Source organism: Delphinus delphis, chromosome 19, assembly GCF_949987515.2.
Source record: "Delphinus delphis chromosome 19, mDelDel1.2, whole genome shotgun sequence".
In the NCBI taxonomy this organism is placed as follows: domain Eukaryota; kingdom Metazoa; phylum Chordata; class Mammalia; order Artiodactyla; family Delphinidae; genus Delphinus; species Delphinus delphis.
The window spans coordinates 6,748,937-6,775,301 of NC_082701.1; the positions used below are offsets into that span (position 1 = coordinate 6,748,937).

General features: G+C 60.4%; 1 protein-coding gene across 1 annotated transcript; it reads left to right on the plus strand.

Annotated features, from left to right (window-relative positions):
- The first annotated feature begins 1,009 nt into the window (after window positions 1–1,009).
- Window positions 1,010–26,131, plus strand: KIF19 (kinesin family member 19). Its single transcript, XM_059996528.1, has 20 exons — window positions 1,010–1,048; window positions 2,785–2,865; window positions 13,176–13,286; window positions 13,919–14,006; window positions 14,265–14,401; window positions 15,466–15,591; window positions 15,915–16,109; window positions 17,495–17,641; window positions 18,967–19,089; window positions 20,355–20,520; window positions 21,180–21,354; window positions 21,461–21,659; window positions 22,232–22,502; window positions 22,600–22,721; window positions 23,192–23,325; window positions 23,580–23,685; window positions 23,850–23,946; window positions 24,617–25,014; window positions 25,227–25,386; window positions 25,619–26,131. Exons 1-20 carry the CDS (start codon window positions 1,010–1,012, stop codon window positions 25,732–25,734), a joined length of 2,991 nt encoding a protein of 996 aa, XP_059852511.1. The 3' UTR covers window positions 25,735–26,131.
- Window positions 26,132–26,365: the final 234 nt, after the last annotated feature.

The following is a 26,365-nucleotide window of genomic DNA, read 5'->3' on the forward strand; positions in this document are numbered from 1 at the left end:
CCCAGAGAGTACAGGAAACACTGACTCCACGTGGTTCTGCAAGTTGGATTCAGAGCCGGGACCAGAATCCTGTTTTCCTGGGGCCCCTGAGGCCAGGAATCTTTCCACTGTGCTCCCTGAGTGTGTAATTGCTGTTGTTCTCACCAAGAATGGAGGCCGCAGCGTCTGACCTGTACTTTCTTGAACGCTGTCGTGGCTGTTACAGCAGGCAGGGAGCCGGAAGGCACACTGACCCAAACATCTTGACCTAGATTCCTGGTTTACGGATCAGGTCTGGTTTGCTAGCGAGGTACACTGAGAGGCGGGCTCTTCTGTGACACAACCCAAGTGACATAGATGCTCCCCTGCACACTCGGGTGGGCAGCCAGGGCAAAGGGCCAACTCTTTGCCCGCTCTGTCATTGGACACGCGGTGGAGACACCACGCCAGCGACACGAGCCCACAGCCACGATGCACGCAGCGCCCATGGAAACACAAGGCTGCCAGCCGCCGCCCTGGAGACGCTGAGTCAGACAGACAGACAGACAGACAGGCCGGCAGAGGATGCTCGCGGCCCCAGCGGGAGGCAGCGTGTCTGTCTCTCGAGCCACGCGGCCGGACGGGCGCCCCCTGGAGGGCCGTGGAAGAGGAGCCCAGGCCACGAGCCCCGGCGCGGGGAAGGGGCGCCGAGAGCTACCAAACGGACGGACGCAGGGCCGCGCCGAAGGCCGGAGGGTCGCACAGTCGGACACCCGCCGGGAAAGCGGAGCAGCCTAGGGCGCCTCCCCGGCGGAGGCGGCCACCCCTCGGCAGCAGCGCGGAGGGGCGGGGGCGCGGGAGGCGGGAGGCGCCGTCGGGGCCCTCCCCCGGCCCCGCCTCCCTGTCGGCGGCCTCGGCCGCGGGCGCGTCGTTGGTTTCGGGTTGTCAGGCAGCAGCAGCGCAGGCGAGGCTGCGAGGGAGCCGGCGGCGGTGGGGCTGCGGCTCGGCCACGACCGCTGTCGCGGCCTGAGCCCTTCCACCCGCCGCCAGCATGAAGGACAGCGGGGACTCCAAGGACCAGCAACTCATGGTGAGAACCCGTCAACCTCCCCCTCCTCGACCCCATCCCTGGTCCCCCGAACCCACACCCTCGGGCGGCCTCCGGACCGTACTGGGTGCCCCCGCTAAGAGGACACTCAGGGTCAGGGGCTGGGAGCGTCCCGAGCAACTTGCCCCGAGTGGTGCATGTCAGGAAGGAGGGCATCATGGCCACCCTGCTAAGGCCTGGAAAGTTAGCCTGGCTTCAGTCCCACTCCCCCTTTACACCTTTCCAGCAGGGCCCCCCCACCCCCAACCTGTGCACATGGGGCTCTGGAACAACACTGCTCTCTGATCCCGAAAAGCCAGGGGCAGGGAGGGCTTGACCTACCTGCCCGGGGAAGGAAGGTGGGAGTTTCCTGGTGAACCAGAGCATGCCAGCCCGGTGGCGTCAGGAGTTTAAAGGGTTTGAGGATCACAGGTAGGTAGACAAGAGCCCCCAGGTACCAGAGGAGCTGGTACAGGGTTGAAGGTAGCTGGTTATTGGGTTGCAACACAGATGCCGCCCAAGTAAGGACTCTATAAACATTTCAGAGAAGTGCTGGAAGCAACCAAGATGGCCCCTCATAGCCCCGGGGACTGGGGCAGAGGAAGAGGTGTGAGTGGGGGGCACGGGAGACAGGTGGAGACAAAGACAGGTTTCTGATTATCAGTGGGGCCGGACTGAGTGATGGGGGGAAGACTCAGTGACCCCAAGGCCACTGCTTTCTCCCAGCCCCCTCCCCACCCCCTAACTTCTGAGATCCGGGAAAGGGCGCCATCGCCAGCAGGTGGGTGGTAACGTAACTGGAGGATAATGAAGCCCCCAGAGACCCCCGCCTCTGTAGGGTGAGCTCGCGGCTCCAAAGACGAACCTCAGCCCCAGGCCCCCAGGCAAGCCCGGGGGGGCTCTGGAACATCCTCTCTGGCAGTTTAGAATTGTCTCTTGGGAAATGGCTTGTGTGGTGAGCGCCGTGCGCGCCCCTGGGGCAGGGGTGGAGGGGCCTTCCCTGCCACCCGTGGAGTTTGGCCGAGGAGGCCTGTGTGGGCAGCCTGACAGGCAGTGAAGTGCGTCTGAGAGTGAAGCGTTCTTACCTGGCACGAGGGCCCGTTAGTTATACCCACACACCCCCCTTGGTGCCCCACAAGAGCAGCTATTTCCCCTTGATCAGTAGAAGCAGCAGCGCCCCGTCTGGGGGGAGACCCAGGCCCAGGATGAAGACCCACCGTCTCTCTCTGGCGGGAGGATAGAGGGAGGTGGGAGCCTCCGATGGCACTGTCCTCGGGTGGGAATGCAGTCACTGGTTGTCAGCACGAGGAGGGGATGTCCCCTGGGCCCCCGTCCCACCTCCCGCCCACGTCGTCCACAGACTCACAGACAGGCCGCTCCGCTGCCAGGGGCTCCAAGTTCAAAGCCCAGGGGAGATGCAGGTGCTTAGTTTGGGGCGTGACTGATGCAGCCTGGCGGAGCAGACAGCTCTCTCCGCTGGGGCTCTCTCTGGGGCACAGGCTCCTGGGAAGTTCGTAGACTCAGACAGAGCCCACAGTCTGTGGACCTGGTACCCTCGACCTAGAGGCTAGCCTTGAACCACTGAGTTTTCCTTAAGATGAACCAGGCTCGGATGGCTGAACAGAGAGGAACCCATGGGGCTGGTCCAGGGGAGGATTCCTGGGGTCCTCTCATCCTTCTCTCTGCGGCCCGGCACAGCCCTCTGCATCTAATCCCAGGGGTCTGGCCTTCCCTCCCAGGTGGCGCTCCGGGTCCGGCCCATCAGCGTGGCGGAGCTGGAAGAAGGAGCCACCCTCATCGCCCATAAAGTAGACGAGCAGGTACATGGGGCTGTGTGGCTGGGAGCTGTAGGGCAGGGCAGAGGTCTGCTCACACCTGGTCGGGGCAGGAAGGGCCCTTTCTCTACCCTCTGAACTCTTGGCTGTACTATTGACTACATCATCAAGGAAACCATAGTCCTTCTTCCAGGAAGCCTCCCTAGATTGATCCAAGGAGAGCTAAAAGCTTCCCTGGTCTGAGGGGGAGGGGGAGCTTGAGCCCCTCCCTCCAGCCCTGAAAAAATTCACACATCTTCCGTGTACCCATGACTTGACTCCCCCACCTTAGTGGGTCTGCTACCCGTAGAGCACGTGTTCATAGGGTCTAGAGCTAATGCTCACCTCCAGACTGTTCATGTTTTGCAAAGTCTTTGGATGTCTATTTGCCCTCTTGGTTCTCCTGTCAACATGATGAGGTGGGCAGGGCAAGCCCCACCTCCGTCTACACAGGAGACAAGAAATATTTATCAAGTGCCCACAACACACGCTGGGGACAGTGCTAGGAGCCGGGAAACCACGGTGAACAGAAGAGACCCTGTCCTCCCTCCGTTGCCAGTGCAGGGAGATGAGACTTAAATGAAAGAACTGAATCATGAACGTATGAGTTTGTAGCCAACAAGGGCTACAAAGAAATGTGTGGAGATATGAGAATAAGAGGGAACTTGACCTAGACCCAGAGGTCAGGAAGGGCTTCCTTGAGAAAGGGTGCTTGAGCTGAAACAGGAGGGATGAAGAAGAGGTCATTAGGAGTGTGCTGAAGGGAGAAATTTCAACCAGAGGGACTTGCATGTGCAAAGGCCCTGTGGTGAGAGGGATTGTGATACACTTGGGTAACGGAGAAAAGGCCAGTGTGGCTCAAGCCAGAGAGAGAAGGGGCGAGAGGAGTGAGATGAGGTTGGCGGCGTGGGCAGGAGCCAGGCCGCACACGCTGTAGACCATGGCCAGAATGGTTTTTGGGGTAGGCAGTTGACTCAGGTTTGGGGTGGGGATGGGCACAGTGGTGGGGGCAGGCTTGCTGCCTGGGTAGAAGCATCATGGTGATATGGCCTCTGGGGACTCCGAGAGCAACCCCTTGCCTCTGCTCTGTGGCCGCTGCTAGCTTCTCCTGGGTGCCCAGGCTCATCCAGGTGGCTGGATGTGCTAGGAGGTCAGAGGAGTCAGGGCGGCGCAGTGCATTGCAGAGAGAGGCGTAAAGTGGGCACCTGCTGGCCTTGAGCCTGGCGGGCTGGACTCAGGAAGCCCAAGGGCCATGGTAAGAAGACCGTAGGTAGATGAAGCCTGCGATGCCTGCCTGCCTCGGGGTCCCTGGGGGCAAGTGCTCACCCCACCCAGCCTCTTCCTTCAGCCCCAGTGAGCTGTGGCCACAGCAGAGCTGGGTAGCACCCGCCTCCTGATTTCTCTTCCTCCGCGCCCTGTTGGAAAAGGGTAGCCTTCCTCAAAGGCCTGAAGGAAGGCAGCGGGGGGCTGGGAAGAACCCATCTAAAGGCCTGGTGGGGGCAGCATGGATGCCCACAACAGCCGTGGAGTGTAGGTTCCATCATTTACCGGCTGTGTGGCCTGGGCCAGGTTGCTTCCAGAAGCCTCAGCTGCCTCCTCTGTAAGTGGCGACAGTCACCATAATGCCTGCTCTGGAGGGTCCTCAGCCGTAAATACATGCACGGTGCTTCCCCAGGGCGTGTTAATAGCTGTGAGTTACCATCTATAAGTGACTGAGAGTGCCCAGGGCTGCTGGATTGGCTGATGAGAGGGGCCAGCCATGAACGGCCAGAGAACTCGAGAGGAGAAACCTCCTTCCAGGCAAGGCCACTCCCTGTTTGTCCAACTTGTCCCCAAGGATATCAGGTCCTCAGAGGTGGAACAATGATGCCCTCTCTCTGGGCCGCTCCTGGCTCCCAGCCGGCATGGGGGCTGACAGATATTAACTGATGCTGAGAGAAATGCTCTGGTCCCGGGCACAGCCCATTGTGTGCCCACGCACAGCAAACACTGGCTCCTTTCTGTCCCTGCCAGTGGAGAGGGAGGCCAAGCTGCGCCTCTGAGAAGGTCCCAAGGGCTGGGCAGTCCCAACGGAGCTGCTCCTTTGTCAGCTTAGACATGGAAAGAGTGGTCTGAGCAGTGTGGGCTCCAGGCCCTGCAGGGAGAATGCTAAGCTTCTGGCCCCCAGCATCTTCTCTCCCTGCTGGATTCAAAGATGCACTTGCCTGGGACTTCCTTGGTCCAGTGGTTAAGACTCTGCACTTCCACGGCAGGGGGCCCAGGTTCGATCCCTGGTCGTGGAACTAAGATCCCGCGTGGGATTCTGCATGGTGGGGCCAAAGAAAACAAACAAACAAAAACCCCAAAGATACATTTGCCTGGGCTGCAGTTTGGGAGAAGCCACAGCAAATGGCAGGCTGGGAACCTCCGAAAAACCAGCCGCCGCTCAGGTGCTCCGTCCCTCTGACCAGTAAGGTGACGTCCACAGAGTAAAATGGATAGCCTCGCCCTCTGGCTAGGCCCTGCCCCCTGACCTCCATCCTTCTCCGGTGACCCCCATGGCTTCTCTGTGGCCCATGCCATCCAGGCTTGCGCAGCTGGCCCTGAGGGAGGCTGGGGGCTGCAGGCTTGGCCAGCCTCACTGATGGGCCAGCTGCTCTGGTCCTTCTCCCTGAGGTCTGGAGCCCGGTGGGCTGGCAGGGTGAGCTTGGGAGCATCCCCAGGACAGCAGGGCCTTCGAGTCTTTTCCCAGCAAAGGTGCAGGTGGGCCCAGGCATCTGACACAGCACCCGGCCTCCGCTAAAGAGCCGTGTGCTTGGGAGGCGGATCTGCCCGTGACCCGCTGCTTCCCTTGCTCCCTTGGCTGTGGCCCTCCGTCACGGCCCAGCCCCGCAGAAGGGCTCCCCAACCCAGCCTCTGCTGGCCTGGGGTTCTGGGCTCTGCCTCCTCTGTGATGTAGGGCTTACTTCAGCCCTGCTCCTGCTGTCCCGGGCTAGCGGGTCGGGAGCCGCCGAGCACAGCAGCCCAGAGGTCACTACTGAAGCCCGGCCCCTGGTGGTCAGCAGGGAGGCGATGCTACCAAAGCCCACCAGTCGGTGGGTTCTGAGCGGGCAGAGGTGGACCGAGGCCTCAGCCAGCCACTGGCTTGGGCCACTGTGCGGGGTCCTAGGACTGCCTTGCCTAGAGCTAGGCGTCATCCTCCTGCAGATGAGGGAGACACTGTTCCCCTAGCTTTGCAGAGGTGGACACTCACGTGGCAGAGTGTCCTCTGGGGACAAGAGGCCGGTGTGCCCGGATTCTGGGGAAGCCGGAGTTAGGGTTTGGATTTGTCACGAGGTGGTCCGGGTGCCTGTGGTCTTACCCACCCCCATCGCCCCATCTGATTCGGGATCATTGTCACGGCGCCGTCTTAGAAGTCTTCACGGGCTAACGCATGCCCACTGCTTACCCAGCAGCTGGCGCACAGTCAGCGTTTAATAGAGGTTAGTTTATCTCCAGGGCTGACACACGGGATGGTTTCAGGCCCCAGAGGTAAGTGAAACCCTGATCCACCTCCTGCCCGCCCCCTTCTGGCTTCAGGGCTCCCTGTCTGGTGGTCCCCAATCTGTCACGGCCACACCTTTGTGTTCACGGAAGGATCAGGCAGGAGCTTGGTCTCCTAGCATCTGGGCCAGGAATAGACCCTGACGCTAGACCCCTCAGGGATGCCACTGATGGCCACAGGGACAGCCTGAGAGGTCGCTGGGACCCAGAAGTTCCGGAACAGACGGCTCCCTTCCCTCCCCCCCACAGAGCCCGCAGCCTGCGGATCCTCCCCCGAGCCCTGCAGACCATGCTTGTCGACAGGATTTAAGTCACCTGACCATATACATGATCCCGCAGTTAGCCTTTATCTGTTCAAAGCCCAACTGTCACCCCCGCCCCGTGCCCCTGGGGTCCTATCGGAGGAGCCACCAAGGGGCTTCCGGATCCTGGTCTCCGTTTCCTCATCAGAAGACAGTATGTTAAGAACCTGCTCTGCTATTGGACTCCCCTGGTGACACAGTGGTTAAGAATCCGCCTGCCAATGCAGGGGACACGGGTTCAAGCCCTGGTCCAGGAAGATCCCACATGCCGCGGAGCAACTAAGCCTGTGGGCAACAACTACTGAGCCCGCGAGCCACAACTACTGAAGCCCGCGCACCTAGAGCCCGTGCTCCGCAACAAGAGAAGCCACTGCAATAAGAAGCCCGCGCACCGCAACAAAGAGTAGCCCCCGCTCACCGCAACTAGAGAAAGCCCGCGCACAGCAACGAGGACCCAACGCAGCCAAAAATAAATAATTAATTAATTAAAAACGAAAGAAAGAACTTGCTCGACCCAGCCCAAGAGCTGTTGAGAGAGGATTAGAGGCAATCCTGTAAGGGAGAGCTGTGCCACGCAAGTGCAGGCTATTGTGAAAGGTGAATGAAGTATAAGGTGACAGATGCCGAGAGTCAGAGACTGTGAGTGTTGTGGGAGCAGCCCGGGCGCTTTCAGCCCCACTCACCTGCCCGGGGGCGGAGCCCCCCGTGCACACCCACCATCTGGATGCTTCTTGGTTCTGCAGCCCCAAAGGAGGGTGACTGGGAGAGGATTCAAGAAGTCTTTCCCTCCACCCTTAGCCACCACCCCGCCCATCTCCCCAGCCCCCTCCTGGCCCCAGGAAACCACTTTCCGTCTCTATAGATTCACCCGTTCTGGACAGTTTGTAGAAATGGAATCATACAATACATGGTCCTTCATGTCTGGCTTGTGTCACTGAGCATCATGCTTTCAAGGTTCATCCATGTTGTAAGACCTTCCCTGGCGGTCCAGTGGTTAGGACTCCACGCTTCCAGTGCAGGGGGCGGGGCTTTGATCCCTGGCTGGGGCACTGAGATCCCCCAAGCCACGGGTGTAGCCAAAAAGTAAAAAAAAGAAAAGGCTGCATCCGCCTTGTAGCCTGGGTTCGAACTTTACTCCTTTCTGTGGCTGGATACTATCCCAGGCTATGGTCACTCTGCATTTAGGTGACCCATTCATCAGTTGATGGGCATTTGGGTTGCTTCCTACCTCTTGCCTATTATGAATAATGCTGCCAGGATGCAAGGATTCTTCTACTGAGTGCCTGAATGGGTACAAGGCAAGAGTGCAGGTTAAAAAGGCAGATCTGTGGGCCCAGTTCCCCAGAGATTTTCATTCAGTGAATCTGGGTAGTGCCTGGGAATCTGTATTTTACAAGCTCCCAGGGCGACACTGTAGGCCCGTGAGAGATGCAGCCCTAGACGATCTTGGTCACATGTCCTCTCACCCGAGGCCTCAGGGTCCTCAGAGTCCTGTAGGCAGGTGGGGACCTGGCCAGGACATCAGCCAGGTGTGGCTCTGTCCTGAGCAGCCAGCTGGGCCTTGGTGGCTTTATGAGCTCAGCATTCGGGTCTTTTCCATCTAGCCTGAAGGCTGTCAGGGCCCAGGGACGCCCTTCCTGAGATCAAAATCTCCTTTCTTGAGTACCCACAAGGTGGTACTTTTACAACTAGAACTATGACCAGCCATGAATTTTCCTTCTTAAAGAAAAAACAAAAAATCTAGAAACAGCCTTACAGGGGTGATAGCCACCTCGAATCAGGCTTTTGTTTCGCTGTGTCCTGTTTACGCCCTGAGAATACAGGAGCTATGGGCTCAGCTCCCGGGACTGGAAGTGATGTCTCCTAGGCTGGGGCCTCCCCAGAGGCCCGTTCTCTGCTGGGGCTTCCTGAGTAGGCGAGGAGTGCTGGCATGATTTCTTCTCTCAAGGCTACGGCCTTGTTGGTCCTCCCAGACTTCCAACTGGGAAGCACTTGAGGCCTAGAGAGGTGGTGCAGTTTTCCCGAGGTCACACAGCAGTATGGAGCCTGAACCCAATTTGCACATCCCCTTCCCCGGAGATCTTCGCTGCCAGTTTGGAGGCTTGAGGAGGAATAGCCTAGGTCAGAGGTTTTCAGCTGGGGGCGATTTTGCTCCCCAGGGGACATTCGGGAGGAGGCTGCGCCCTGGCCTCTAGCGGGTAGAGGCCCGGGCTGCTGCTAAACATCCTACAACACACCGGACAAGTCCTGATAACAACGATCCAGCCCAAAGTGTCAACAGTGCCAAGACTGTGAAACCCTGGTCTCAGTTTAGCCGTTTGGAGGCCAGAAAGAAGCGGTTAAAACTGCAAAGCCGGTCAAAGCCCAGCAGTTAGCGGTGTGCAGCGGAAGAACTCCCGACACGCTTTGTTCACGGTATTTCTCACCTAGGAGATGCGGGCGAGGAGCCTGGTCCCTAATGGGGACACAGACTATGGATGACACCCTCCCCCGAGCCTGAGGCCCCCTACTTCCCTTGCGGGTCTTGGGTTTCCAGGCCCAAAGCTAGAACCGTGGAAAGGTCACAGTCGGCATTGAATGAAAAACACGTCTGGAGGTGGAGGCAGTGGGGGCAGGGAGAGGTCAAGCCCGGGGGCCTCTGCTGAGCTAGCAGGCCTGGACCAGCGGGGACAGAGCCCTGCCGTGCGCCACCCACCTTCCCCACTCCCGGCCCTGCCTTCCACCATCCCGCCAGCATCGGGAGGGCCCTGTGCATCCTGTGTGGTCAGCGTGGCCCTTGAAACCTCCCAGAGTCAGGTGCCCAGCATGCCAGAGGCATGAACATTTAAGATGCAGAGGGGCTTCCCTAGTGGCACAGTGGTTAGGAATCTGCCTGCCAAGGCAGGGACACGGCTTTGAGCCCTGGTCCGGGAAGATCCCACATGCCACGGAGCAACTAAGCCTGCGTGCCACAACTACTGAGCCCACGAGCCACAACTGCTGAAGCCCGTGCACCTAGAGCCCGTGCTCCGCAACAAGAGAAGCCACCGCAACGAGAGTAGCCCCCGGTCGCCGCAACTAGAGAAGCCCGCGCGCAGCAACAAAGACCCAACGCAGCCAAAAAAAATTAATTAATTAATTAAAAAATATATAAGATGCAGGGAATTGTGAAAGAGAGCTCCCAGACTAGCCCACCCCCTCAGAGCTGAGGCAGGAGCCTGCCTCCAGTAGTGTATCAATTTGTAAGGCTGCTGGAACCAAGTACCACACATTGGGCAGCTTAAACAACAGAAATACGTTCATTCGCAGTTCTGTGGCCAGGAGTCTGAAGGGCTGGCTCCTTCTGAGGCTGCAAAGGAGAATTTGTTCCAGGTCTCTGTCCTCGGCGTGCAGATGGCCATCTTCTCCCTGTGTCTCTTCCCGTCATTTCCCGCCACGTGTGTCTGTGTCCAAATTCCCCTTTTATAAGGACACCACCAGTCCTTATAAAGGGGCCGCACCCTAACTTAACCGATTATAGCTACAACCCTCTTTTTAAATAAGGTCACATTCTGAGGGACTGCGGGATTGGACTTTAATAGTTGAATTTGGGGAGGACACAGTTCAACCAGGACAGGCCCCAGGAAGGCAGCTGTTGGTCCAGAGGCAGGGGCGGGAGGTCTGGTGGTTAGGGGCCTGGGTTCTGGAACCCAACAGCTCTGAATCCAACCAGCTCTGTACCTGGCAGTGCAGCTTCTGGGTACCAGTCTGATTCCTCATGATGATGCTGAGATGATACGAGCGCCTACTCTAAGCTGTGGGGGAAAATGAGAAAGTGTGTGCAAAGCACGTAGCACTGCATATGGTGTATTCAGAGCTCCCTCTGTGCAGCCTTATTGAGAAAACGTTCCTCGGGCACATGCTGGGTGCCAGCCTGGGTGACATTTAGGACGGACAGGAGCCTCCCAGAGCGGGGGCAGCATGTGCTCACAGAGGGGCCCCAACGTCTCCTTCTGTGGCCATCTTGGGTCTGTGCTGTCGAGATTCCTGGCAGACGGGACGGGAGGAAAAATCCCTGCCTTTCTCATAAGAATCGCCAGTGATTCGGAGCTGAGGCCGTCTGCCCACAGCCTGCCTCTCACCTCGTGGCCTTGCTAATGCTTTTCCCTCATCTGCTTTCCTCACCTCACATTCCTCAGCCAACTCTTACTCATCCTTTAAGACTCAGTGCTGGGGACTTCCCTGGTGGCGCAGTGGTTAAGAATCCGCCTGCCAGTGCAGGGAATACGGGTTCGAGCCCTGGTCCTGGAAGATCCCACATGCCGCGGAGCAACTAAGCCTGTGCGCCACAACTACTGAGCCTGTGCTGTGGAGCCCGTGAGCCACAACTACTGAAGCCTGTGTGCCACAACTACTGAAGCCCGCGCACCTAGAGCCCATGCTCTGCAACAGGAGAAGCCACCGCAATGAGAAGCCCGCACACCACAACGAAGAGTAGCCCCCGATCGCCACAAATAGAGAAAGCCTGCGTGCAGCAACGAAGACCCAACGCAGCCAAAAATAAAATAAGTAAATAAACTTAAAAAAAAAAAAAGACTCAGTGCTGGTGCCACCTCTTCCAGCAAGCCCTCCTGCAGGGGAAAACCTGCATCACGGATCACATGCCCCTCCTCTGTGCTCTGATTGCCTCCTGGAGCCCGGTGCTTGTTATTACAATGATCTGCTCCCCACTCCACTGTGATGTCAGAGGCAGGAAACCACATTTCATTTGCTCTCTCTCCTCGGGGGCCCCCGCTTAATGCCTGGTCCATAGAAGGTGCCCAGCAGTCGTGGTCACCCGGCCTGAACTCCCTGTGCAGCCCACAGCGCCCCACCCCACCCCAGCCCTCCGCGGCTCAGCTCCAATTCACCTGGCTGAGGGGCACAAGGGCTCCATTGTATGCCAGAGTGGACCAGGATGGGGGTGATGCTCTGAAGGGTGGGGCGCAGGCTGGGGCCCAGACAGATGGAGACCCAGACAAAGCCCTCTTTTTTTTTTTTTTTTTTTTTTTTTTGCGTGGGCCTCTCACTGCTGTGGCCTCTCCTGTTGCGGAGCACAGGCTCCGGACGCGCAGGCTCAGCGGCCATGGCTCACGGGCCCAGCCGCTCCGCGGCATGTGGGACCCTCCCGGACCGGGGCACGAACCCGCGTCCCCCGCATCGGCAGGCGGACTCTCAACCACTTCGCCACCAGGGAAGCCCCAACGCCCTCTATAAGAGGGGATCATAGCAGCTGTGCTGACAATGTCCTGATTCAGGAGCCTGGATGTCAAAAGAACCAAATGCCGACGGTGCCATGAACTTGGCAGTGCCCAGAGGTCACTTGAAGGTGATCAGTGGGCGATGGGCATCAGTGCACACAGCTCACCCACTCCTGCATCAAAGGTCCCTAGAGGGTGGCCCTCAGGCCGCTGGCGCCGCCGGTATGCACAGGCATTCTGGCACCGGGGGTGAGAGCTGTACATCTGGTCAAGTTCCATTGCGGTCCACTGGGACCCACACCTGGGGACTTGTGGGCGGGTGTATCTTCATTTGGGTCTGAAACTTGATCAGGGCTCCTGCTGCTGGCGTTAGGACCTGAGCCTGGAACTGGATCCTGGGACAAGCTTACGGGGCACTGGGGCTGAAGCCCTGAGGTGGTGGCTGGGGACAGGTGGGCACGGCAGGTACAGCCGCAGGCCCCGACACCCTGCACTCAGCTCACCATGGCCACCCAGCCTCTGGCAGGCTGTGAGGGGGCCTCAGTCAGTGGCCTCATTCTTTCCCTGCACAAAGCCCCAGCCCAGCCTGTCTGGAGCATCCCCTCTAACTGGCTTACCTGGAATCCCATCTGATTGGATAAGACCTCTGGGTGAGGGTCCTGGGTCGGGCCTCCTAGGGAGCTGTCTTACCTCTTCCTTCTTCCCTCCTCCATTGAGAATCCCAGAAGGGGGCCCTGCTGGGACCCCAGGGGTCTTAGGCCAGTTTAGACGCAGTGAGCACAGCTGTGTACCTATTGGGAGGAGTCTGGTGGGAGTTCCAAGGCTGTGGTCCTCCCGGCACTGGGCCTCCTGAATCCTGGTGCTGGACGGGGGTGCACCGACAGGGACCCATGTGGATCTCCCAGGTCCATGGAGCCGGGCCGGGCTCCCAAGTCAGCCTCCTCTGTCAGTCAGCTCCCTCTGCCCCTCCAAGGGGCTGCCCCTCCTGCCGTGTCTGCTCTAAAGTCCTCTTCGGGCTGTCACTGGCCCTGGCTCCCCTGCCGACCCAGGAAAGGGGCTGCATCACTGTCTCTGCGACCTTGGGTGGCTCTAGGACAGCCCATCCCCCTCAGTGCCTTGTCCTTTGTCAGGACTCAGTTTACCTCTTGGCCCCGGCGTTCCCAGACACAGAGCATCGTCCCCACTCCTTCCCATGTCTTGAGTGAGGAGGGGTGAGGTCAGTGGTCAGTGCTGACATTGGTATGGGCCTGGGGCTCCCGGGTGACCACCAGCCTCCCCTCGGGTACCTTTGCAGATGGTGGTTCTCATGGACCCAATGGAAGACCCCGACGACATCCTGCGGGCGCATCGCTCCCGGGAGAAGTCCTACCTATTCGACGTGGCCTTTGACTTCACTGCCACCCAGGTGAGGGGGGCCTGGGCTCAGGGACACACAAGATCCTCTCTCTGCCCTTTGACCCCCTCAGGAGGGAGTCCTTGGGGGACCCTGCCACCGACCTTCAGCCTTCCTTCCATCACTTGCCGTCTCCCCACACGTGCAAGTGTGCGTGTGCCTGCGTGGTGCATTCAGATCCTCCTGCGTGGACACGCCCCGGTCAGCACGCAGAGGCCGCCCTACACGGGGACCCACACAGCACACCCCACAGGTGGCCCCTAGGGGAGCTGGAGGAGAGTGCTTGAAGCCCATCTGGTGCTGGGAGGGGAGCTACGGGAAGCTGACACCCTCCCAGGGACCCCCGTCTTGCCCATCTGCGGGATGCTCCCAGCGGCAGCTGTAATGCGTGCGTCCTCAGGGCTGGGGGCTGGGAGCCGGCTGTGGGGGGAGGCGTCTCAGGTGTCCTGAGCTCTCTTTCAGGCTGGCATCCCCCCATGGGGTGAAAGCAGAGACATCCATTCCCCACTTCCCACCCCCACTTCTCTGGGGCCGAGGGCTCCAGGGACAGAGCTGCTTCTGTTGGGAGCCAGGATGTGCCCGTGGGCCTGTGTGCTCTGCCCTGCCTGTGCCCAGGCCCCTGACGGGTCTCCTCTTCCCTGCAGGAGATGGTGTATCAGGCCACCACCAAGAGCCTCATTGAAGGCGTCATCTCAGGCTACAATGCCACTGTCTTTGCCTATGGCCCCACAGGTGAGGGGGAGCCCAGCCCACGGAGAGGACTGTGTGCCCTGGTTGTCCCCTCTGAGAATCAAGCCCCCTTGCCCTCCACCGCCGAGCTAGTCTGGCCCCAACCGGAGCAGGGTCCGAGGATGTGGCCCCATCGCCAGCCAAGGATGCCATCTTCTCCCCTTCCCCCCACCTCCCCGGCCATCTGGGAGGGTCCCGCCTTGAGGACAGACCCAGGTTTGCCAGGAGCCCCTGCTCACCCGCCGCCCTGCTCTGCCCCAGGCTGCGGGAAAACCTACACCATGCTGGGCACAGACCACGAGCCCGGCATCTACGTTCGGACCCTCAATGACCTCTTCTGTGCCATTGAGGAGACCAGCAACGACATGGAATATGAGGTGTCCATGTCCTACCTGGAGGTGGGTCCTCCCTCCACCCCGTCCCGTGGGCTTGGACAAGAGGCCCATAGGACCGGGCTGGCTCACCTCCCTGTCACGGGGCAGTTTCCTGGGGTGCTCATCGCTGCTGCTCTCCCATGTGCACATGGTTGGCCTCACTTTATAAAAACTGAGGCTCAGAGAGGTTAGGCAACTAGATCGAGGTCACACAGTAAGTGAGGGAGCAGGGATTCAAACTCAGGACCGCAGGGCTTCAAAGCCGAGCCATGCCCATTGTGCCACACCCCAATGTAGCCTTGTCGCGGAGCACAGACCTCAGCCGTCCTCCCAGACGCCATCCTCCTGGGCACACTCCTGAAAGCCAAGCCTGTCTGCCCTGCCAGGCTACGTGCAGGCACTCAGTGTCTATAGGTGGGAACTGCACGTACACGGACAGGCTGGGACCTGCCAGCCTTCGCTCTCTTGCCACAGCCTCTGATGCCCACCTGTATGAGGGCTACCACCAGGCAGTGAGGGGTCAGCGGGGGTGGCCAGGCGGTGGGGGGGGGGGGGACACACAGAGGCCAGAAGAGGCAGGAGAGCCAGCAGGCTAGACGCCATCTGGCTCCTGGCCTCTCCGGCTCCCTCCGGGAGCTGATAATCTCCCGGGTGACAGCTCAGGAAGGGCAGCGAGACAGTGCTGCCAGCAGCTGCTCCAGCCAGCGTGGCGTTGACTCAGCCAGCAAGATGCACTCTGGGGGCCTGCGAGGTGGGAGCAGGTGAAGGTCGAGGATGGGTTGCCTAGCAACAAACAGGGCTCGGCCGTGGGTCAGGCCCCATCCCCCGTCCCGGGCCTGGCCAGCCTGTTCCGTGTGGTTCTGATGCCTCTGCACCCTTGCCTCTGGCAGCCCCATGTTTCCCTCCGGGTGCTGAAGCCCCCTACGCCCACCCCATAGGAAGGAAGGGGTCGTCCTCCTTAACCAGGGTTTCCCTGAGAGGAGCCTGGAGCTCTCGGGAGGGACAGAGAACCTGGCCATTGCCTGAACCTCCTGCCCTTGGTCTCCCGTTAACATCTGTCCCCTGCCCCTCCCAACCTGGCCCATCAGATCTACAATGAGATGATCCGGGACCTGCTGAACCCTGCCCTGGGGTACCTGGAGCTGAGGGAGGACTCCAAAGGGGTGATCCAGGTGGCCGGGATCACGGAGGTCTCCACGGTCAATGCCAAAGAGGCGAGTCGCAGTAGGGAGGGACACTAACCTCCCGGGGAGGGTGGGGATGGGTGGGAGGGAGCAGCTTCCTGCGCAGCTGGGCTGGGGCTGGGGCAGACACAGACAATCCTGGATGACACGCCCCCAGCCACGCAGACCCTGGGGGCTGACCAGGCAACCAGCCTCCCAGTTTACAGACAGACCCTGACCTCCCAGGCCCCGCAGCACCCAGAGGGCCGACCCACCCCTGCCTGGGCCCCTTCCCAACCTCTCAGCTGCAGGACGTGGGAGCATCCTCACGGGTCCCCAGGAGTGGCCTCCCTCCCCCGTCCCCACCCACCCAGATCATGCAGCTGCTGTTGAAGGGGAACCGGCAGAGGACCCAGGAGCCCACAGCCGCCAACCAGACGTCCTCCCGCTCCCACGCCGTGCTCCAGGTGGCCGTGCGCCAGCGCAGCCGGGTCAAGAACGTCCTGCAGGAGGTGCGGCAGGGCCGCCTGTTCATGATCGACCTGGCTGGCTCGGAGCGGGCCTCCCAGGTGAGGCTAGCTCCCCGTGGGGCTGGGGAGAAAGCCCGGGGGGCAGGGCAGGGATGCTGGCCGCCCAGCTCCCCAAGGGGTGAGGGTGGGGACTTCCCAGGGAGGGTGGAGATGAGGGGGAAGGGACTGAGGAATGTCTCCGATGAGCAAGAAGGATGGGGGGGACCCTGGGGAAGCACACAAGGGCTGTTTGTGGGAAGGGGCCTGGGAGCATGGGGATTTCTCCAGGGAAGGAGACAGTGGCTGCCCCGGAGGAGCGGGGAACAGGCAAGAGAATGAATGGGCCCAATGAGGAGCTGGGGCAGGGGGGAAACAACGTCCCCCAACTGGGGGCACCCTGGGCAGAGCCCGGGAGGGGGCCCTTGCCAACCACATCAGGGAGAGAAAAAGGTCCATCACCCATTTCTCAGCATTTGTCCCCCATCACTAAGCCCTGTCCGCCTGGCCCTGCGCCTGGGCCCGGGCCCCCTCCTGCGGGCAAACTTGGAGGTTTCAGGGTCACGTGAGTGCTGGGGCTGCGTGATGTCACTGTTAGCACTGAAGCAAATGCAAGGGACAGGACAGCGCCAGGGAGATGTAACAGGGCTTGTGTTTGAACGTGTGGGGTTGGTTTGAACGTGTGGGGTTGGTTTAAACAGGGTGGGGTTGGAGAAACACACCCCTCTCTTCCAGTAACGGCCTGAGGGCTTCCTGGAGGAGGAGTACAGGGGAGCAGCCAGCTCCCCGCGGGGGGAGAGGGTGTGCCCCGCAGCCACTGGAGTGAGTGGGTCCCAGCTTCACCAGGCTGGGCAAAGACGTCTCCCGAGGGCGGCTGTAGGCAGAGCCTCCTGGGACTTGACACTGTCCTGCTCTCACACCCACTTACATACACCTCAACCCATTTCCTCACTCACAGACTTTCTTATACACACATACATGCTGTCACATATACACATGCAATTCACACACACTCACTCCCCCCCTCCACACACACACACAAACTTCCCTCTTCCCTCCCTGAAGCCTGGCGCACCCTCTAGAGCCGTGTGCCCATGGCCACGCCTGCTGCCATGCCCGTGGCCGGGCCGGCTCTCAGCTGAGCTGCCTGGGAAGCCACGACCCACCTCCATCGCATTCTCGGCGCTGCCTTAGCTGTGCCGCAGGGCAGACGACGTGCCAGGGTCTCAGCCCTCAGAAGCCTCTTGTTCCCCCTCTTGTTCAGAGGCCTTCCGGTTCTCTGACCTTCTCGAAAGCCCTCCGTGACCGCCCCCCCCCACCCCGACAGAGGGCGGGACCAGGCCCTCAGCATCTCTCCCTTGCAGGGCCCCGGGGGAGAGGGAGGGGTTTACAACTCAGGATGGCCCAGGGCAGGGAGTCACACCCACTGCTCGCCCCCCACCCCCCAGACACAGAACCGTGGGCAGCGCATGAAAGAGGGGGCCCACATCAATCGCTCGCTGCTGGCCCTGGGCAACTGCATCAACGCGCTGAGTGACAAAAGCAGCAACAAGTACATCAACTATCGTGACAGCAAGCTCACCCGGCTCCTGAAGGTACGACCTGCCGCCGGGCCCAGGGCCTGGGCACCCAGGGTGGGGCCGCCAGCGTCACAAGGAAAGATACAGGACGCCCGGCTGCATGTGAATTTCAAATAAACAAAATCTGTTTGGGTATAAGTATGTCCCATGCCATCTTTGGGACGTACTTATACTAAAAAACAAAAAACAAAAACCCACTTGTTATTTATCCAAAATTCAGATTTCACTGGGTGTCTTGTATGTTATCTGGTGACTCTCACCAAAGACTGGGCAGCAGGGAGGGAAAAGGGCTGCACCTGACCCCCCACCCCAGGGCTGTGGGTCTAGGGGAACTGGGGGGTCGTCTGGATTTGGGGGTTCAGGTGGTCAGTCAGCATCAGGTCTCCCAGAGGCTGCTGTCGGGGAGGCCCCGCTCCTGGCTGGGCTCTGTGTTCGTTGTCTCAGCACCCCCTTCTCGGTCCCTTTCATCTTGTCAGCGAGTCTGAGTTAGGGGATGACTATTTCCATTTGCAGATGAGGAAACCGAGGCACTGGGAGGCTAAGTAACCTTCCCAAGGCCTCACACTAGTAAGTGCTGGACGTAGGTCCCAGCAGAGGTCTGTCTGGGCCGATAGCAGAGCTGCAGGTGACTTAATCGGCCTGCCAGCATCACTGCACTTACAGCCTGGGAGGTAGGACAGTTAGTTCCTGCCACCCTCGAAACCCAAGGAAGCTGAGGATTAGACAGGTGACGGAGCTTGCGGAGTCGCCCAGCTGGTAACTGCTGCGGCCAAGGGCTTTGTCTCCCCCCAAGCCCGCAGCCCCGCTGTGCACTGTCTGTCCGGGAGGGCACAGCAAGCCCAGGGCAAGGGAGGCGGTGGCCACAGGCCAAATTCAACCTTCATGCAGAGGTCCCCATCACCCCCCTCACTCCAGCCAAGACAACAGCGCCAACAGCAGTCGGATAAAGGGGGACCTGGGAAGCCAGAGGGGATGTGGGAGGGGCCCAGGGCCCCACGGGGCTCTTCCCCCTCTGGTTCCCAGCCAGTCAGGGCCGCTGCCTTTCCTCGTTCTCACGTATGAGGGGAGGAGAAGGGAAGCCGGGTAGACCCTGACCTGGATATGAACTTTGGCGAAGAAGCTGGAAGAGGGAAGAAGGGGGGACAGCAGAGGAGGAGGGGAGAGTCCTGTGATGCTTGGCACCAGCGGCTGTGAGAGTGTGCGCGCGTGTGTGTGTGAGTGTGAGATAGAGGGAAACACACACACACACACCCCACAAGGGCATCACGAACAGCCTGGCAGGAGCAGCGTGAAGAAAGGCAGGACCCGGCTGAACACAGCCCGCCCTCGGCCCCATCCAGGATTCCCTGGGGGGAAACAGCCGCACGGTGATGATCGCCCACATCAGCCCAGCGAGCAGTGCCTTTGAGGAATCCCGGAACACCCTGACCTACGCTGGCCGGGCCAAGAACATCAAGACCAGGGTGAGGGACCCCTGGTCTGTCCCCCAGGGCCCGCCTTCCTGGGCCAAGATTCGAGCCCCTGGACTGATTCCAGGCCCTGCCACGGCACCGCACATTCTCTGGAACCAGCCACCATTGCACTGGCCCCACTCCCCAGTCCAGTGTCACCCCTGTGCCCTTCCCTGTTGCCTGCCGAGAAGCCCACAGCCCTTGAGAGTCCCCTTCTTCTCGTGCAAGGTCTGTGCGCCCCGAGCCCCGTCATCCCCTTCCATCTTCCCCTTTTCATCTTCAGGTACCCAGTCAGATGTTTACCTTTCCAAAGCCCCTAATCCTAACAGACAGAGGTGACCGTTACTACGCACTTATGTTGGGCCCTTTATCAAATCATCTGATCCTCAAATGAGGCAGGCTCAGTTGAGGTTATTTCTGTCCCCGTTTCACAGCTGAGGAAAATGAGGCTGAAGGGAGTTCAGTGACCTCCCTGTCCCAGGGCAGTGATGACGCTGAGACTAGAGCTGTGTCTGCCTGGTTTCCAAGCCCACGTTCTCACCCTCTCCGGTGAACGTGTCAGAATCCCCACTACCTGTTAGGACGTTTGTTTCCACCGTGTGGGTAGAGGGGTGGGAATTTTAAGACAGAATTTCGTGAACACTCTCCCGACACTACGATTCGCCAGCCATTGCTCCAGGCACTTTATGCTTTATCCCAGCCCTCAAGGAACTGAATGATGGGAGGAGACAGGTAATAATAATACTCTGAATTGATAGTTCAGAATATTATTAACAGCAGGAAATGATGCCGACGATCGGGGATGGGGGTGCTGGTGGGATCCCCTGTAGCTCTTTGGAGACTGTGAGAGGGAAACAGGATGGGGAGGAAATTTAGGAAGAGAGGCAGCAGTAAGGGTAGAGGTTCCAGAGGCAGGAAGGAGATGGTGTCGGTGGTGGGAGTGGGGCAAGTGGGATGGCTCCTCAGCTGGAGCAGAATGTTCCTGATGGAGCAGTGAGTCAAAAGAAAATCTAGAGAGAGTGGTGGGGGGATTAGCATTCCCCCAAGCATTCCCCCAAGCAGCATTCCCCCAAGCAGAGCCACTGAAGGTTGACCAGGGAAGGCAGCATTTTAGGAGTATGCCTCTGGCGGAGGCACGCAGTGTCGAGAGGTTGTAGGGTCAGAGGCAAGGAGGCCATTACTGTCAGAAAGATTAGGGGTAAGAAAGAGAAAAGAGGAACCCGCAGGCAGGCCCCGGCGTCCAGGTGACCGTACCTGCTCCCCTCCCATCCCCACAGGTGAAGCAGAACCTGCTCAACGTCTCCTACCACATCGCGCAATACACCAGCATCATCGCCGACCTGCGGGGCGAGATCGAGAGGCTCAAGCGCAAGATGGACAAGCAGGGTGGGCGGGGCCAGGCCCACGGCCGGCTGGGGCGGGGCGACATCTGCCACATCCAAGGTGTGCGTGTGGGTCTGTGTTAGTGGGAGCCCGTCTCCCGAAGCCCGTCCAGCCCGTCTCAAATTGCTCAGGGGTCAGGCAGGGCCGGGTTCAAAGCTAGACTCAGATTCTTTCTGGCTGGGTAGCCTTGGGCTAGTCATCAACCACTCTGGGCCTTCAGTCCTTCAATGGTCAAATGGAATCGCGATCTCTGCTTCAGAGACTCGACCTGAGGGTTAGGTGGTATCACACGAGTGAGTGGCACGTGGGCATTTAGCTGCGTGGGGCGTCACTCTCGGGGCTGCAGCGCAGGGCTCCGAGACTGTGCCTGGCATCGCCAGAAGGGATACAGAGCTCATACACTTTCTGTATTTGCTATGATGATTTTCCAAAGTGTCTAAAGGGCACCTTTTATTAGTTGACAGAAAGGTGCTCTAAAGGCTGGCGGAAGCCCAGTTCATACAGAGAAGCTGGGAATCACCTTTGGGTCATAGCCTGAAGACTCAATGCGGAAGTGGGATGTGGGAGGGCTGTGGTAATCTAGGAGGTCTTTCTGGGGAGGTGCTTGCACAGGAAGTCTTTTGGGAAGAAAGAGAGGGGAGGGCCCCAGGTAGCCCAGACTTTCCTGGCCTGACCCTTCCTCCTCCACTGGCCTCCCCCACCTGCCGTTCAATGGCCAGCCAAGGTCCAGCTGCACAGCGAGAAGGGTGAGCAGGCTGAGATGGGACAGCTGCGGGAGCAGCTCATCAGCGCCTTCCAGGAGCAGATGGACGTGCGGAGACACCTGCTGGAGCTGGAGAACCACGCCATGGAGGTGCAGATCGACACCTCCCGCCACCTGCTCACCATTGCAGGGTGAGCACCCCCGGCCTGGGGCAGGGGCTGGGAGCTTGGAGATGCACGCCGTGCCTCCCACCGTGGCCTGAATCCCGGGTCTCCCTCGGGGGTGGGGCTGCGGCAGCTGGGAGCACGAGAAGTCACGCAGGGCACTCAAGTGGAGGGAGGAGCAACGCAAGGAGTCCTACACCAAGGACGACAGTGAGAAGGACTCGGACACAGGCGATGACCAGCCAGACATCCTGGAACCCCCTGAGGTGGCCTGCGCCCGGGAGAGCATCGCTGCCCTGACGGGGGAGCAGAAGAAGCTGCGAAAGCAGAAGGTGCCTGGGGTTTGGGAGAGTGGGTTTGAGAGGCCCCAGCAGGAAGGGGCTGGGGGAGGCCTGGGAGCTGGGAGCTCAGGCCACAAATCCCCTGTGACCTCACTGAACTCCTTCACCTCCTTGTGCCTCTCTTACTCATCTGTAAGATGGGAGTAGTCAGCCCTAGTAGGGTTGTTGGGAAGATTAAACAAATGCCTTTCACATACCAAGGACTCAAAAAATGGTAGCCAATATCATAATTAGGATTTTCCAGATCTCTGCCCTCTGTTCTGGAGCATATCCTGGCCAGGGGGTTTCAGGGTACCGTGAGCCCTGAGGGCATCAGCTGGGCTGGGGCTCAGCAGATCCACGGAGCTGGTTCCAGGGATGGGTTGTGGTCAGGACGGCAAGAAGGTAGGCAGAGACGGGCCCTTCAGGGGCAGCCCCTGGTTGCAAGGCCCGAGAGGCAGCTTCGAGGGTGGGCCTCGGAACGGGGCTTCAGCCGGGAGCCCAGAGTCCGGGGACTGGAGGCGCGGGGACAGGCTCAGCGGTGGGCGAGAGCCCGCCTGGCGCTCACCCCGCTTGGTCCCCAGCTGACGCTGGAGCAGCGCTGCCGAGAGCTGCGCGCGCGCGGCCGGCGCCTAGAGGAGACGCTGCCGCGGCGCATCGGCTCCGAGGAGCAGCGCGAGGTGCTCAGCCTGCTGTGCCGCGTGCACGAGCTCGAGGTGGAGAACACGGAGATGCAGTCGCACGCGCTGCTCCGCGACGGCGCGCTCCGCCACCGCCGCGAGGCCCTGCGCCGCCTGGAGCAGCACCGCAGCCTCTGCGACGAGATCATCCAGGGCCAGCGGCAGATCATCGACGGTAGGGCCCGCGCCCCGCGCGTCCGAGCCGCCCACGGGCCCCATCGACCCGCGGAGGGCCCGAGGGCACGCGCTGAGCCCTGCCCCTCCCCTGGCAGACTACAGCTTGGCTGTCCCGCAGCGCCTGCAGGAGCTGTACGACGTGTACGTGCGAGCGCAGGACGAGGGCAGCCTGGAGCGGGCCGCCATCATGGACCGCGTGGCCTCTGGGGCCCTGCAGGTGGGCGCCTCGGGCCTGAGCACGCGCACACGCGCTAAGGGAGGGGCCGATGGCCAGGGCAGTGCGTGCAGGTCGTTGGCATATGTTGGTGGGACCAGGCTGGCTGGTCCCCAGGGAGCTGACTCCTTCCTTCTTATCCCACCCAAAGGCTCGCCAAGCCTGAGTAAGCTTCCTTTCTCGGCGTATTCTTCTCTGGCACTTGTCCCCACCCAGGGTCTGAAGGTCAGGTTTGGCTATCTGAGATATGACAAATGGCCCCAGACGCCCTCCCAGGAGACCAGGCCACCAGGCAGTGCCACGGGGGATGCCTGGCCTACCACAGCTTGTCCCTGGGGACCGAGAACAAGCCCACTGCCCTCTGGGGCTCCCAGCCCCTATTACAGCCCCAGACACCCTGTGTGCCTTTGTCACCCTGTGCTGTTACCGGCCCAGGACCAAGTCTTCTGACTGCCCCTTCCCCACCTCCCCAGGACAGCTCCTTGCCCAAAATTAGCAGAGCAGGAACCTTGCCGACCCCAGAGTCTGACCCAGAGAGCGTGAAGACGCTGAGCTCCGAAGCCCAGCTCCTGCAGGGCAGCTTCCTGCCTCCGATCAGCACAGAGAGGTGAGGCCAGGGGCCACTTTCTGCCAGTCCTTCCTGCCTGAGCCACCACGGGCTGTGTCCCAGAGATGCCAGCCCAGATTAGGGCTTCCTGGGGGGGATGGAGCAGGAACGAAAGGGGGCAGGTGGCACAGGTCTGGAGCCAGGACTTTTGGGTCCTCTCTCCCTTTACACAACAGCTCCCCCCTAGGGTGGGGGTGGGACCGCAGTGGGACCAGCCTGGTCAACAGATGCCCATCCTCCTCTGCCAACCTCAGTGAAGCCAACCACGTGTCCAAGGCCAGTTCCGGGGCCTGGCAGGTGAAGAGCTCCTCTGTGCCCACCCCACCCCCCATCCAGATTGGCAGCCTGGTGACGCAGGAGGTGAGCACTGAGCGCCGCTGGCCCGATGGGCTCCTCTGCTGCAGGTGGGAGCACCAGGGTGGACACCCAGTGGTTGGGATGGAGCCTTTCCAAAACAGCCCCCTGGGGACATAGGGTCCCTGCTGTGTCCAGTGGCTTCTCTTCCCAACCAATTCGTCTCACAGGCCCCCACTCAGGACAGCCTGGGCAGCCTGAGCGGCCGGATCAACTCCTCCCCTGACAGCAGTGAGAACCTGTCAGAGATCCCTTTGTCCTGCAAAGGTGTGCCCCCTGCCCACCCTGTCAGCCTGAGCCTGGCATCGTCCAAACTGCTCAGATCACCCAGCCCAGAGCCCCTTCCTTCCCTCTGCACTGCTAAGTACACCCATGCGTCGGGTGCTGACCGCTCTAGAAAGAGAGGCACCAGTGCCCAGAGAGGATTAACGACCTGCTCTGTCCACACAAAGCTGGGGGCACAATCAGAAACCGGAATGGGGAACACATGGCGCTTAGGATCACGCCCCACCTTCCCACTCAGAAATAATTGTAAGAGCAAATATAGACCGAACCCCTACGCCCTGGCCATAGGCTATGCCCGTTATCTCAGTTACTCCTCATAACCTGGGACTTCCCTGGCGGTCTAGTGGTTAAGACTCTGCGCTTACACTGCAGGGGGCATGGGTTCGATCCCTGGTCGGGGAACTAAGGCTCGGCCAAAAAAAAAAAAAAAAATCCTCACAAGCCAGTGGGGTTAGTTTACAGATCCCCAGTTTACAGATGAAAGTAAGGCTCCCCAGTTTACAGATGAAAGTAAGGCTCAGAAACTTGCCCAAAGTTTCTTAAACAGCAAGCAAGGGGGGATGCTTTGGCAGAGAAGGGGTGTTGGAGGTGCAGGAGGGGGAGGAATATGTGGCCTTGATCCCCGGTTGGGTGCTCCTTTGTCCTGCCGCAGAGAGGAAGGAGATCCTGACGGACACCAAGTGCATCTCGGTGAAGGCTGCCCGGCGACGCTCTCGGGCCCTGGGCGCCGAGGGGCGCCACCTGCTGGCACCCAGCATGGAGCGCAGCAGCCTGTCCCTGCACTCGCTGAGCGAGGCTGACGATGCGCGGCCCCCCGGCCTGCTGGCCTGCAAGCGGCCACCCAGCCCCATGCTGCAGCACGCTGCCAGTGAGGACAACCTGTCCAGCAGCACGGGTGAGGCCCCATCCCGGGCCGTCGAGCATCATGGCGATGGCCCCGGGCCCTGGCTGCGTGGCCAGAAGAAAAGCCTGGGCAAGAAACGGGAGGAGTTGCTGGAGGCAAAGAGGAGGAAGCGGAGGTCACAGTCCTTTGAGGTCACAGGGCAAGGGGTGAGTCCAGGGACAAGGACTGGGTGGTCTGGGCCCCTGCCTTGCTGGTGGGGCTCTGAGGGCTGGATTGCTCCCGCGGCCCCAGGGTAGCCCTAGCTGTGCACCACCCTCCATGCCGTATCCCCCCAAGCTGGCATAGCTGCCGGGGCAGACCCCTGCATCAGATCCGCATGCGGCTCCCACCTCACGTCACTGCTCTTCAACCAACACAGCTCTCCCGCCCCAAGACACACCTCCTGGGGCCCCATCCCGCGCAGAGCATCTCGGACCACAGGGTGCAAGTGTGCGGGCACCCAGCCTCTGGTACCCGGCATCTGGGAAAGGTCTCCCTGCCTATGGCCAAGGTCAAACTCCCTCCAAGCCAGAACCCAGGTCAGTACCAGCAAAGGAGGGAATGGGAGGGGAGCGCCTGGTCAGCCCAGGGAGGAAGCATGTGGAGCTCCCTGCCCTATGGCTGCCCCTTGCTGGAAACAGGGTTCTTGAAGAATATTTGTGGGGCTGGCACCTTGGGGGTGTGCCCCTAGGGAGTTCAGAGCCACTGGGTGATCAGAGGGGACGGAGGGGCATTCCTCAAGCACTGCTCGTGGCCCTTCCCCTGTTGCAGGCCCTGGGGACTCCTCACCCCTCGCTGTCCCCTCCAACCCAGCTGGTGTTTCCCAGCGGGCTACCCGGGGGCCCCGCCTGCCCCATGGCAAAGATGGACGCTTCCAACATAACTGAGGGGCCCTGCCTGGAACCGGCCCTCCTGCCCCCAAGACTGAATGGGGGGTAGCAGGAAATGGGAGATGGAGGCTGGGCAGACGGGGGTGCCCTGCGAGCAGGAGCTCAGGATCTCAGAAGGCGGGGGCTCCTGAGACCCCGGAACGGTGAGGGTGCCTGCCCAACACTTCCGTGCTTGCGGTGCCACTGGGAAAGGGAGGTGAGCCCAGGAAGCACGGCGGGATGGCAGGGCTCCCTGGCCTCCCAGCCCTGGACAGAAAACCCTGCTGCCAAAACCCCGTTCTGAGACCTGTGGCCCGACTTGGCCTCAGAAATGGGGGGGGAGGGAACTGTTAATGGGACAGGGCTCCTGGGCCCACATCTGGGGCAGGAACATTCCCATGCTGTGCTTGGGGTCGGGGAGGGAATCTGGTTTTGTTACTTAGCAGTGGCTTCCGCCCCCACCAAGCCCCCTTTTTAACAATAAAATCCCGTTTGAGTCTTGATGGTTGTGTTGGAAAGCAGACCTTGTCTGAAATGTGGGGTGACCATGACTGATTAAGATTCAACCCAACTCCCCTCCCACCACCACCACCACCCCCTAGTGCCCTCTGGCTGGTTGTACAGCACCAACCTACAAACACCTGGGGGA

Bases quoted from the DNA above. Each gene is read 5' to 3' on its own strand.
- KIF19 (XM_059996528.1), top strand. From the start codon at position 1,010: ATGAAGGACAGCGGGGACTCCAAGGACCAGCAACTCATG. The intron at 19,090-20,354 runs GTGAGGGACCCC...CCATCCCCACAG, and splicing joins CCAAGAACATCAAGACCAGG to GTGAAGCAGAACCTGCTCAA. The intron at 23,326-23,579 runs GTGAGGCCAGGG...TGCCAACCTCAG, and splicing joins CCTCCGATCAGCACAGAGAG to TGAAGCCAACCACGTGTCCA.